This window comes from Lipotes vexillifer, unplaced genomic scaffold (assembly GCF_000442215.2).
Source record: "Lipotes vexillifer unplaced genomic scaffold, Lipotes_vexillifer_v1.1 scaffold31, whole genome shotgun sequence".
In the NCBI taxonomy this organism is placed as follows: domain Eukaryota; kingdom Metazoa; phylum Chordata; class Mammalia; order Artiodactyla; family Lipotidae; genus Lipotes; species Lipotes vexillifer.
The window spans coordinates 3,545,823-3,558,745 of record NW_006792454.1 but is presented as its reverse complement, the minus strand read 5'-3'; the positions used below and the strand labels follow the sequence as shown (position 1 = coordinate 3,558,745).

The 12,923-nt window shown below is 35.7% G+C and overlaps 1 protein-coding gene across 1 annotated transcript in view; it reads right to left on the bottom strand.

Annotated features, from left to right (window-relative positions):
- Positions 1-12,923, bottom strand: part of CCDC171 (coiled-coil domain containing 171) — a 349,212-nt gene that overhangs the window by 140,965 nt on the left and 195,324 nt on the right. The window contains exon 20 of the mRNA XM_007465652.1: positions 10,198-10,383. Coding sequence (XP_007465714.1) covers positions 10,198-10,383 — 186 coding nt within the window. The remainder of the gene's footprint in view (positions 1-10,197; positions 10,384-12,923) is intronic.

Here is a 12,923-nt window from a genome sequence, read left to right as displayed (position 1 = left end):
TGCACCAGAACTAGATCTACCTTGGCCCTGTCAGGAATTCAGTCTCCTTACTCAAACCTATAATACCTTAAAAAATGACACAAATCTAATGCCCATCAGTAGACAAATAACTAAATAAATGATGAATTATTTACAGTATGGAATTCTGAGCATCAATTAAAATGATAAATGAATAGACGGTTTAAGGCTTACTGTTTAAGACTTAAACAGTATAAGGTTATTTTAGTCCAGATTTGTGATTTCTTGGCAACACAAAAGTTGGTAGGCTTTTAATTTGTTTGATTCCAGTCAGTGCCATGTGCAATAAATACAAGATTCTTTCTTGGAGATTATCCTCACTACTGGTTTTCCTGTTTCCACATAGCCATTTGTGCACACAGGTATAGTGTGTATACTTGAACTTAATGGTTGTTATCTTGAGGCTATCTAAGATAGCAGGTTCTAAACATGGTTAGAAAGCCATACCCTTAATTTGTTCTTTGCCATGGGACTGAGTCATAATCAGCTCCTTCTAGGCCCCAGATTTCTAGACTCACTCCCTCTTCCCTTTTATTTATGCTCATAAGACAACTAATTCTTTCCTGAGTTCCTTTCTTTCTTGTAATAGCTTGTTCAAAGCAGAATGTCAAAGCCAACACATACCATTAATTCTTTCGAACCACTTCCCCTACAACTATAGGGGAAGTTTTCTTCCTAAATTATCACAAATACAGTTTTATGAAATGTTGCCACAGCTTAATATGAATTTCTACCTTTACACCTTTGATATCAATTTCCTCACCACAAACCGCCTCATCTCTATGCCAGTGCCTCATACTTTTAGGTATTGTCACAGCAGCAACCCATTTTAAGGTACACATTTCTGTATTAGCTCCTGCAAGTATTTTATCCACAGGTTCACTCTCTCATTAAAGTAACACTTTATTTCAGTTTTTCACCTACTCCATTAATATACAGTGTCTATCATTAAATGGAAGCTGAGTTCTATTAAACATAAAAATATGAAAGGCAGGATCCCAGATAAAATGCTTAGTTTAAGTAGTTACTAAATTTAAACACAAGCTTACTTTAAGTCAAGAAAAAAAATACATTAGATGCATAGCTTTTGTTGTTTTACAAACTACCCATATTAAATAAAGAAATGTTGCCTAACAAAACTGCCTCAGAAGAATAGTAGCACTAAAGGTACTATCAACCAGGTCAACAATATAAAATATCTCAGGAACAGATTAGGGGAATGGGGAAAAAATTAAAATAAACAAATCTTTAACTTGCTCTACTTTTTTCCATACCACGTTTCCATATTCATTTGTCTATAGTCCCAACAATAGAGAGATGTGCTATATCTAACTAATTATAGTTCCTGCCTTCAAAGTACGTCCCTTTCACTGACTTAAGAGTTCTTAGAGAACTTTATAACTATTAAACTAGTTCTATTCATTCAAGATAGGAAGAGCTTGTCTCTCCTAAGCCCTTTGGCTCGAAAAGGTTTCTGCCTAATGGAAAGAATATTACAGTTAAGTTTCGATTTCCATGCCTAAAGAGTCTGCTAAAGGCTTAGATGCACCTGTCCTCTACACCAGCACTGTCCAATAGAACTTTCTGTGATGACAGGTATTTTCTATATCTGTGCTGCTAATATGCAGTCAATAGCCACATGAGGCTACTGCACACTTGAAATGTAGATAGTGTGACTGAGGAACCGAATTTTTAATTTTAATTAATTTAATTAGCCACATGTGGCTAGTAGCTACCATGTTAGTGTAGCTCCAGACGCTAGACTCAGTTACATCTATTGGAAATACTACTCACTAAAAATACGCTTATGCTGATTCTCAGCTACATGTAACAGGTTCATAGCTTTTGTCGCACTCCAATACCTACTCCATCAATCTGGGTAACCTGAAAGATAATATGGGCAACACATCTAAAAATATGACCTCTCCATTTCCTTGGCCTCTTCATGGCCTCTACTTAAACCCATTCCACACTCAAACTCTGAACCTTATTGTCCCATAACTTGTTCTGCATCCAAAAGTACTGATTCAGGTAGCCTGCTCTCTGATATCAAACAAATATCCTTTCATATTTACTGTTTAACTATAATGATCAGTCTCAAAGAGGCCCTCCAATTATATTTCTACTGGCACATTGGTCATATTTCTATGGTTGACTTGGTCTCCCTACCCTCTACAATGACTATTTCAAATCTACTCTACTCTCCAACTGCCTTCCTCCTCCAAATTCCCTCCGTATTCAAAGCATATGAGTTTGCCTCCTTCACAAAGAAAGAAGCATCAGTGAGAAAGTTTACTAATAACTGCCCTCATCTAACCATCCCTTTTTCTACATATATAATAAGGGGGTGCCCCTCCTATCTAAAGCCAACCCTCCATTTGTACCCTGGCTCTTATCTTTCCCAGGTCTTCTCAAGAACTTTACAACAGTGGTTCTCAGAGCATGGTTACCCATAAGGTAAAGTATTGAATACTTGCCAGAAATAAAGACATGTACTACACAAAATGCTAAAGGAAGTTCTTGAAGCAGAAGGAAAATGATATTAGATGAAAATATAAGTCATAAAAAGGAAATATGGTTCAAATATGGTAAATATGTGGGCATTGATGAAAGATAATTGTTTGCTTATTTTAATTTCTTTAAAAATCTACTATTTAGGGACTTCCCTGGTGGCGCAGTGGCTAAGAATCCACCTGCTGATGCAGCAGACATGGAGTCGAGCCCTAGTCCAGGAAGATCTCACATGCCGCATAGCAACTAAGCCTGTGCGCCACAACTACTGAGCCCGTGCTCTAGAGCCCGCGAGCCACAACTACTGAGCCTGTGAGCCACAACTACCAAGCCCGTGTGCCACAACTACTGAAGCTCACATGCCTAGAGCCTGTGCTCCACAACAAGAGAAGCCACCACAATGAGAAGCCCACACACCGCAATGAAGAGTAGCCCCCGCTCGCCACTAGAGAAAGCCTGTGTGCAGCAACAAAGACCCAAAGCAGCCAAAAATAAATAAATAAATAAATTTATTTTTATCTACTATTTAAAGCAAAAATAATAACAATGAATTGAGAGATTTATAACATATGTAAAAGTAAAATCTACGGCAAAAACAATGAAGAGAAAAGGAGAGGAGAAATGAAAGTATAATGCTGTAAGATTCTTGTTATACATAAAGCGGCATAATATCATTTGAAGACAGATTGTGCTAGGTGAAGGAAGCATATTATAAACACTAGAGCAACACCTAAAAAATAAAATGAAGAGGAATACCTAATTAGTCAATAGCAGAGTTTTTTTTTTTTTAAGTTCTAAAAAATACTCAATACCTCTAAAGAGCTAGGTAGTAAATATTTTAGGCATTGCAGGCCATATGGTCTCTGTTGCAACTCTAAGACTGTAAGACAAAAGCAGCTATAGACAATATGTAAATAAATGGGCATGGCAGCATTCCAATAAAACTTTATATACAGATGGTGGGCTAGATTTGACCTTGGGTGATACTTTGCTGATCTCTGACCTAATAAATTTACCCCTTAATAGCTAGAAAAAGAAGAGATAAACTAACCCAAAGTATACATAAGAATGGAAATAATAAAAATAAGAACAGAAACAAGTATCATAGAAAACAAACAGCAGTGTAAGTTTACAAAGCCAAAATGTGTTCTTTGAAATGAACAACAAAACTGATAAACCTCTAACTAGAGGAAAAAAAGAGAGAAAGATCACATTACAGGTTTAGAAATAAATGAGGGATTAACACAACAGATCCTACAAACATTAAAAGGATAATAATGAGGGCATTCCCTGGCAGTCCAGTGGTTAGGACTGTGTGCTTTCACTGCTGAGGGTGCAGGTTCAATCCCTGGTTGGGGAATTAAGGTCCCACAAGCCGTGCAGCATGGCCAAAAAAAGAAAAAAAGAAAAAAAAAAGGGTAAGAATGAAGTATTATATGCAACTTTACACCAATAAATTTGATGTCTTACACAAAATTGACAAGCTTATTCTAAAATTTGTATGGAAATTCAATGGACTTAAACTGCCAAAACAATTTTTGAAAACAAAAAAAGTGCAAACTTACAGCACCTCAAAGATATGAACTATAAGACTTCCTATAAAGGCACAGTAAATAAAACAATATAGAATTTGCATAAAGACAGACATACAGATGCCTGAAACAGAAATAAAGTCCAAAAGTAAATAAGTAAACACACACAGTGATTTTCAATATAGGGGCCAAGGTAACTGAAGAGAGAAAGGATCATCTTTTCAACAAGTAGCACTGGAACAACTCAACATCTATTCAACCCTTACATCAAACCATATATAAAAATTAACTCAAAATGAATCACAGACCTAAAGGTAAAAGCTTAAAAATTAAATTTGCTAAAGGAAAACATAGGCAAAAATCTTTCTGCATCAGAGTAGGCAAACATTTCTTATGTAAAAGATAAAAATGAACCATAACATTTAAAATTCTTCAAAATTTAAAACTTCTTCTACTTGAAAGATACTGTAAAGAAAATGAAAAGGCAAATCATAGAATGGAAGATAATATTCTCCATACACACCTGACAGAAGACTTGAACACAGAAAATAGAAAGAATTCTTGCAACAGAATAAGAAAACAAACAACCCAAAGTTTAAAGTATCAAATGACTGGAACATATATTTCACAAAGAAGACATATGAATGACTAATAAGTATACTAAAAGACGCTTAACATCATTAGTCATCAGTGAAATGCAAAATAAAACCAAAAAGGATACCACTACTCACCCACTAGAACAGATAAACTTAAAAAGACTGACAGTGCCAAGTATTCGCCAGGATATGAAGCTAATGGAACTCATATTCCACTGCTATTGGAAATGCAAAATCGTACAGCCCCTTTGGGAAAAGACTTTGGCAATTTCTTAAAATTTTAAACGTACTCTTACCATACAACCCAGAATTTCCACTCCTAGGTATTACCCAAGAGTAGTCAAAACATGTGTCCACATAGGGATTTGTACAAGAATGTTCTTAGCAGCTTTATTCATAATAGCCCTAAATGAAAACAATCTAAATGTCTATCAACAGGTGAATGGATAAACAAATTGCTGTATATCCATGTAATGGAATACTATTCAATGATATAAAGAAACAACATAGATGAATCTCAAAAATGCTACCCCAAATGAAAGAAGTCAGATACAAATAGTACATATTGTCTGATTCCATTTATGTGAAACCCTAGTAAAAGCAAATCTAATCTAAAGTGATACTGGATAAGTGGCTGCCAGGATAGAGCAGGGAGAAAAAAAAAAAAAAAAAAAAAAAAAGGGAATTGAGTGGAAAACAGTACAAGGAAAATTTGGGGGATAAAAAAAAAATGTCCTATATCTTGACTCTGGTGGTACATAGACATATGTACACCTTTGTCAAAATGCACTGAGCCATGTATTAATATATTTTTTCCTCAGCTAACTTTCAATTCGCTAGTATCTTTTTACTAATGTCTACCCAACATTCAAATCGTTCACTGCGTTTTTAATTTCAATGATTATACTTTCATTTCCTGTCTTATATCTACCCATACCTTATTAGAACATTTAAAAAACACTTCAAGTATCTTTTAAAGCACCTGCCAGTACTTTAAGTATTCCTACCACCTCAGATGTAAACGTTCTCAATTGATGTGCAACTCATTTCTTTACATGTTTTGTAATATTGAATTTTGCATAAAAGTCTTCTGTGTGTTCTGTGAGCTACAGAAGCATTCCTCACTGAATATTTTCAAGTTTACCTCTAAAAGGTCACGCTGGTTCTACAAGGATTGGACCATTTTGAAGATAATTTCTCAGCTAAATCCTTGGACATAAAAGTAGCATAAACTAAGAACCTACATCCACGTGTAGCACAGCCTGGGGTTCCAATTTCTTTGTGACTTTTTTCCTACTCCGTATCCAGAGTAAATATCAAATCCCCTGTAGCTGGTAGGTAGGAGCTTTCTAGGCCACATTTTCATAGTAGGGCAGCCCTTCCAGACCTTAAGGTTCACACAGGCAGCTCTTTTCTAGTCCATAGGGCTTGAAGCCTAGATTTCCCTAATGTTATGATTATCAACTTCAGCCACCAAATAGATTTGCACAGCCCAATGAGCCATTTAGACTTTACCTCCTCTCACCATTTGCTTTTAGATATCCTTTTTATTTCTAGTACATGAGCATTTTTCTTTGTTTTAAGCTTGGCTATATACCCCACAATTCATTTGTTATATTGTATCCAGTTTCTACTCCACATGTTTGGAGTGAGAAGTCCTTTCATGATAGCAAAACCTTGATACCAAAAAGTGAAAAGGACAGTATGAGAGAGATAAAGTACAAGATGATTACAATTAGGAACACAGATTTAAAAGCCATAGGTGAAAATTTTAAAAACTGAGCACAGCAAAGTATTAAAAAAAAAAGTCATCACAACCAAGTTGGGTTTATTTCAGGAATGCAACACTGGCTTAACATTAGAATACTTAATAATGTAATAATTCAAGGGTCAGCAAACTTTAGCAAGGAAATATTTTAGCCTTTGTATGTCACATGCAGTCTGTCACTTATTCTTCTTTGGTTTTGTTTGATTTTTCATTGTTTATGATCCTTTAAACACGTAAAAACAATTCTAAGCTCACAAGCCATATAAACACAGGCTATGGGCCATAGTTTGCCAATTCCTGATATATTTCAACTTGCTAACAGAATAAGAGAAAAGTCATATGATTATCTCAGTAGATGCACAAAAATGTATTGATAATATCCAACATCCATTTATGATTTTTTAAATTGTGCATAATCTAGGAAGATAACTCCCTTAACCCGATAAGGATTATCAACTTATAGCAATTTATAGCAACCTATACCAAACTTCCTTCTTAATGGAGAAATGTTAGAAAAATTCTTGTTAAGATTGAGAAGAAGATAAGGATGGCTGTTATCTCTACTTCTCTTCAGCATTGTATCCTAGCCATTACAATAAGGAAGGGAAATTAAAGGATTAAGATTTGGAAAGGAGAAACAAAACTGGTACTATAGAAGAAATAATATGATGGTCTACATAGAAAACCCTAGAAAGTACAGATAAAGTATTATTAGAATTTACAAAGAAGTTTAGCAGTGTGGCTAAGTATAAGATTAATGTATCTCTTTATTCACAGGCCGGTTACTTGGTTGAGTTTAGCTTGCAGAAGCTCTTGAAGGAACGTAATTAGGCAAGCTTCCTTCCAGAGAAAATTTCATCTTGGTTTCTACTTAGACACTACTGACCTGAGATTACCAAAACCCCAAAATGTAAACAGTGGTGTCGTTAGATAAGTTATGAATAACTTGTTTTCTCTTTTGTATTTTCCATATATTCTATTCCTGATCTTATTTTGTTTTTATACAGAAGCAGCAGCAATAGTTTATTTTTTAAAAGAAGTTACACACAGGACACACAAAAAAACTATGTTTAAGTATTACTGAAAAGCACAAAAGAATATTCATCAAGCATATACTTACTTTTCAAACAGTATCTTAATTAATTCTCATAAAAATTCTGTAGCTTTAAGTATCATGATGCCTAATTTTGCAGAAGAGGAAACTGAGGCTCAGAAAGGTTATTTGCCCAAGTGACAGTACTGGGATTTGAATTTGAAAATACTTGTTCCGAGGCCAGTGCTTTTTCCACTGAACCAGGCTGCCGCCCACAAGAGAGCGTTTTCACATTACCACCTGCTAGTTCTAACTAAGAGATAGTAATTAAACAGTTCTCCACTCCTGACAACAATATTTAAGCTACTGACATTTTAAAGAAATTAATATGAACAGCTTTTTTATCTGCTGATAGATACTATACCTAAACTCAACCATAAGCTATTTCAAAAAGAAAAGACTCTAATATGAGTTATATGCTTTTTCAAAGCATGACTAATTACTTTATCTATTAATGGGACATGAAGCATAAAAATGTTGTCTAGTGACCAATATAATTATAAAAATGATCAACCTGACTAGCAATCTAAGAAATAAAATTCAAGTAACAATGATATATTGATCAAATTGGCTAAAAAAAATTTTTAATAGTAATAGCCAGCTTGGGTAAAAAGTGAAACTCTCATGCATTTCAGGAGAGAATGTAAAAATCTGCTGTAGGCCAGTTGATAATATTTACACTTTAAAAATATGTAGCTATAGACCTAGTAATTCTTTACCTAGGAATTAATCCTGAGGAACTAATTGCAATATGTGTATAAAGATTTAGCTACAGGGCTGCTTATCTTAGAATTACTTATAATAGCAAAATAGAAAAAAATAATAAAGAAAAGGAAACTGAAATAAATCTAAATCTACCTAATTAATCTAAGAACTTCGGTTAATGATTTTTAATACATTTTTTAAAAAACTAAATCCCAGTTTCAACATTTACAGGCGAGGAGACGCTGAGCAAGTCCACTGAACTCTCTCAATTTCATCGAAAGGAGTGAGAACAATAATAGTACCAATTTCATAGCGGTAGTTTAAGAATGAAACAAAACAATTCATGTAGAGACCGCAGCACAGAGCTTGGCCTATGTATGCTGTCCATCAGTAATATAGTTAATGTCGTGATTAGGAAGGCAGATATAAAATCTGATTCCCTAGTTTTGTAACTTACTAATGGTTGTGCAAGTTATGTGCCTCTCTGTATCTCAGTTTTCTCTTCTATGAAATGAGAATAATCCCATAGAGTTTGTGTGAGGATTATATGAGATAAGTATTTAGAAAGTATTTGGCACAGTGCTTGGCAAACAGGAAGCTCTCGACAAATTTTGACTTTTATTATTAGCATTTGTATTAGTATTGAATAAATATAAATTATTTTTATAATAAATTATATACCAACTTGGAGTTGTTTACTATATTAGGTATGATACATGATACCTACTATATAGGCTGTGTTACATCATGTTGGTTTTCCTGGAATTCGTTGTTCCGTTCCAGTGTGTATAACCTCACTAGTAAAACTTTTACACATACTATAATCATAATCTATAATTCTATTACATTTTATAGCCAACATTTCCAAAAGATATCGTAGTCCTAACTCCATTAATGAAGTTTTCTAAATGACAATTATTTTATTGTAACTTCTTTTTTCCCTTCTAAACACCTTTCCCACAAATAAATGACAGGGAGACCAACTCTTTCTAACCCCCTCCTCCTCAAACCCACACTTAATATAAGAATCAGAGAGACCTAGACCCAAAACCTTTCACATCCAAAAGACATGTGGATTTTCAATGTTTGGAGGGCATAAAACAAGAAAAAGAAAAGATCTAAGGACAGGAAGAAATGAAGATAAGTGAAACAAAGAATAAAATTATTACTGGAAAAATCTCTACTTGGGGGTTTCCCTGGTGGCACAGTGGTTGAGAGTTCACCTGCCGATGCAGGGGACGCGGGTTCGTGTCCCGGTCCAGGAAGATCCCACGTGCCGCGGAGCGGCTGGGCTTGTGAGCCATGGCCGCTGAGCCTGCACGTCCGGAGCCTGTGCTCCGCAACGGGAGAGGCCACAACTGTGAGAGGCCCATGTACCGCAAAACAAAAACAAAAACAAAATCTCTACTTGGTTTCCAACCGGCAAAGCCTACTTCTACATTTTCAATACACATGAATCAAGCTTGGAATTGAGGTCCCAGAACCATGTTTCATTGCATCCTTATAAGTTCCTTTTTTTAAAAATAAATAAATAAATTTATTTATTTATTTAATTTTTGGCTGCATCGGGTCTGCGTTGCTGAGTGTGGGCTTTCTCTAGGTGCAGCGAGCGGGGACTACTCTTCATTGTGGTGCATGGGCTTCTCATTACAGTGGCTTCTCTTGTTGTGGAGCATGGGCTCCAGGCGCAAGGGCTTCAGTAGTTGTCGCACATGGGCTCAGTAGTTGTGGCTCACGGGCTTAGTTGCTCCGCGGCATGTGGGATCTTCCCAGACCAGGGCTCGAACCCATGTTCCCTGCATTGGCAGGTTGATTCTTAACCACTGCGCCACCAGGGAAGTCCCATCCTTGTAAGTTCTTACAGAATAAAATTTCATATCTTGGGATCTCTTCCCTGTTCAAGAGATGTACATGATTCCCTCAAAGACCCACACCTGGAAGAAATAAACCCTTATGCAAGGGATGTTTTCCTACCTTAACAGCTTCTCCAAGAGTTTGGTTTTTGTCAGCTTCCTCACTGGAATGTAATTCAAGCCTATAATTCAACTCCTGTAGTTGCTGTGCCTGCTCATTCAATAGCATTTGAGCCAGCTGTTCCCGTAGTAATGCATTATTCAGTTCTTCACATGCACTTTCAAACTTCTCATGGGTGATCAATTTCTGAACAAAGAAAAAAATTTTAATTATAAGCTAACTGCATTGTTGTATCATTTAATCTTCAGAACTCTATTTGCTAACATAAAGAGAATACAAACATTTCTAAATATCTGATATATGACAAAAGTACAATTCATTTTTCTTAATTTCCTAAGTCAAGAAAAAAAACATCACTCTGATTTTTTTTTTTTTTGGCCGTGCCATGCAACATGCAGTTCCCCAACCAAGGATCGAACCCATGCCCCCTGTAGTAGAAGCATGGAGTCTTAACCACTGGACCACCAGGGAAGTCTCACATCACTCTGATTTTTAAAGCACAACAGCTATACTCCCAAAGTTATAATTTTTAGTCAAATAAAATCTCAGGAAATATTCATGTCCTAAGTAAATCCATAACACTTGGTTTAAATCTTGATACATGAGCACTTTTTATAAAGATAACGATGTGGGAATTAAAGCTTTTAACAAGTTCAAATGCTTTTAAAGGATTACCTGAAAGTCTGTGTTCAGTGTATGTTACCATTCAGGTTTCCCTGGTCAAACTACCCTCTCCTTGGAGAGTCCTTACCACACCATACCTCTCTCACTCCCACCACCACTCACGCTATTGCCATCTTCTTGTATTTTCCTCACAGCCATTATCATTGTCTAAATCCACCTTAGATAGTTGTTCACTTTTTTACTGCCTGTCCGCACCCTTCCACCAACCACACATTTAAGGATGTGAGCTCCACAGGGCAGAGACCTCCTTCAGCTTGCTCACTCATCACACAGAGGAGTGCCTGGCATTCAGTAGCTTCTCAGTAGGTATTTGCTGAATAAAAGAATATCTATTCATATATAAACACCTGCCAATAAAACTCTGCACAACTTTTACAATATCACGACTGCATCTGCTCTGGAATAACTGACAGTTCTAGAGAGGGGCCATCTCTTAAGGGGTATGGAATCCAGGACAGGACATACTTGTATTATCTCCTGTGCAAAACTCTTAAACAAACAAAAATTAGTTACAACAAATGGCAAGAGACACCTTGATCTTGAGGTACAAAGAACAGAAATGTTTCACAAATGGTAGGTAACCTGAGAAATATATGTGGAAAACTAAAGGAAACCATGCAGGTCTCTTAATCACACTAAGTGTATATAAGTCTATTTAAGACTGATAACTTTCCCATTTTTGAAAAGAATTTGAGGTGTCAACTTTTTAACATTCCTCTATTCGCTAACGGCACTGCACTTCTCTGGGTCTTGTGAACAAGGATTTTTGTATTTCTTCTACCTTTTACTTGTTATTCTGTCTTAAGTTACCACTCCTTGCCATCAGAACATTGTGTTCTTTGCAATCTACTTGGCCTCTATAAATGAAGATCCCCGTCATTTTGCAGGACTTCTTCCCACTCTTCCAAAATTTCTCCTTTACCCAAAAACTTAGCTAATGTTAGCCTTTCTCTTGTCCATATATCCCTCCCAGAGACTGGCTCAATTCTGTTCACTCTTCTGTGACTAAATAGGGTCAAACAAGTACAGCAATGCGAAATAAGAAAGAGATAGTGTGTGAAAGCAGTTATATGGAGCTAATAAACCAAAAACAATAAAAAGATCATGGGAGTTAGCTATTAAAGTACAACTGTCAGTAGATGATCATGGGAGTTAGATATTAAAGAACACCTGTCAGTAGGTGAACATGATATTCCAAAACAGTGCAGGTACTAAATCACTTTTGGTGGGCAGGATGTGTCCCTTTATGTTACAATTTTAGATGAACTATAAGAAGCTATTTTGTTTGCCTCCTGTATACTTTGCCTGAAATAAATGAAAGATGATGGTTGCAGGCACACTCCCTGATTTTTAAAGAGGAAAATAGCATCATTTTCCCATCTATTCTGTTTTCAGTAAAACGATCCTTTATTAACATAGCTGGATATGAACATTAACCACTTTAGTGAAGTGGTTAAAAGTTTGCGTTTTGGAGTCAGAATACCGAGGTTCAAATCCTGTCATTTCCACATACTAACTGTGTGACTTTCGGCAAGTTACTTAGCTGTTCTGTGCCCTACATTTCCTCATCTGTTAAAAAAAAAAAACAATGGATAATATTATTGAATTATTATTGATATGAGAGGACTAAATGAATCAACACCTTAAAGTGCTTAGGGGCAGTGCCTGATACATGTTCAATATGATCATTAAATGTTAGAAATCATCACTTTATAACTTTATACTACATAATTGGATGTCAAATATAAAAATTACATACATCATTCCTTCAATTATTATTTCAATTAATCCTATTTTTATTTCTACACTTCAGTGGAAGAAATTCACACTAAACATTTCTTGGAACACGTTCTTTGCTCTTGCTGCAAGCCAGTTACTCAACCAAAGTTTATTTGCCATAGCAGTTAACCATCCCAACTACAGCTTAATCATTTTCTATACTTTCAGTCACAGCATACATTTTAACAGGGCTATAAGCTCTGCTGACACAATCAGTACTCCTTTAAGCACCTGGAATAAATCTTTTTTTTCAATGTTTTTTG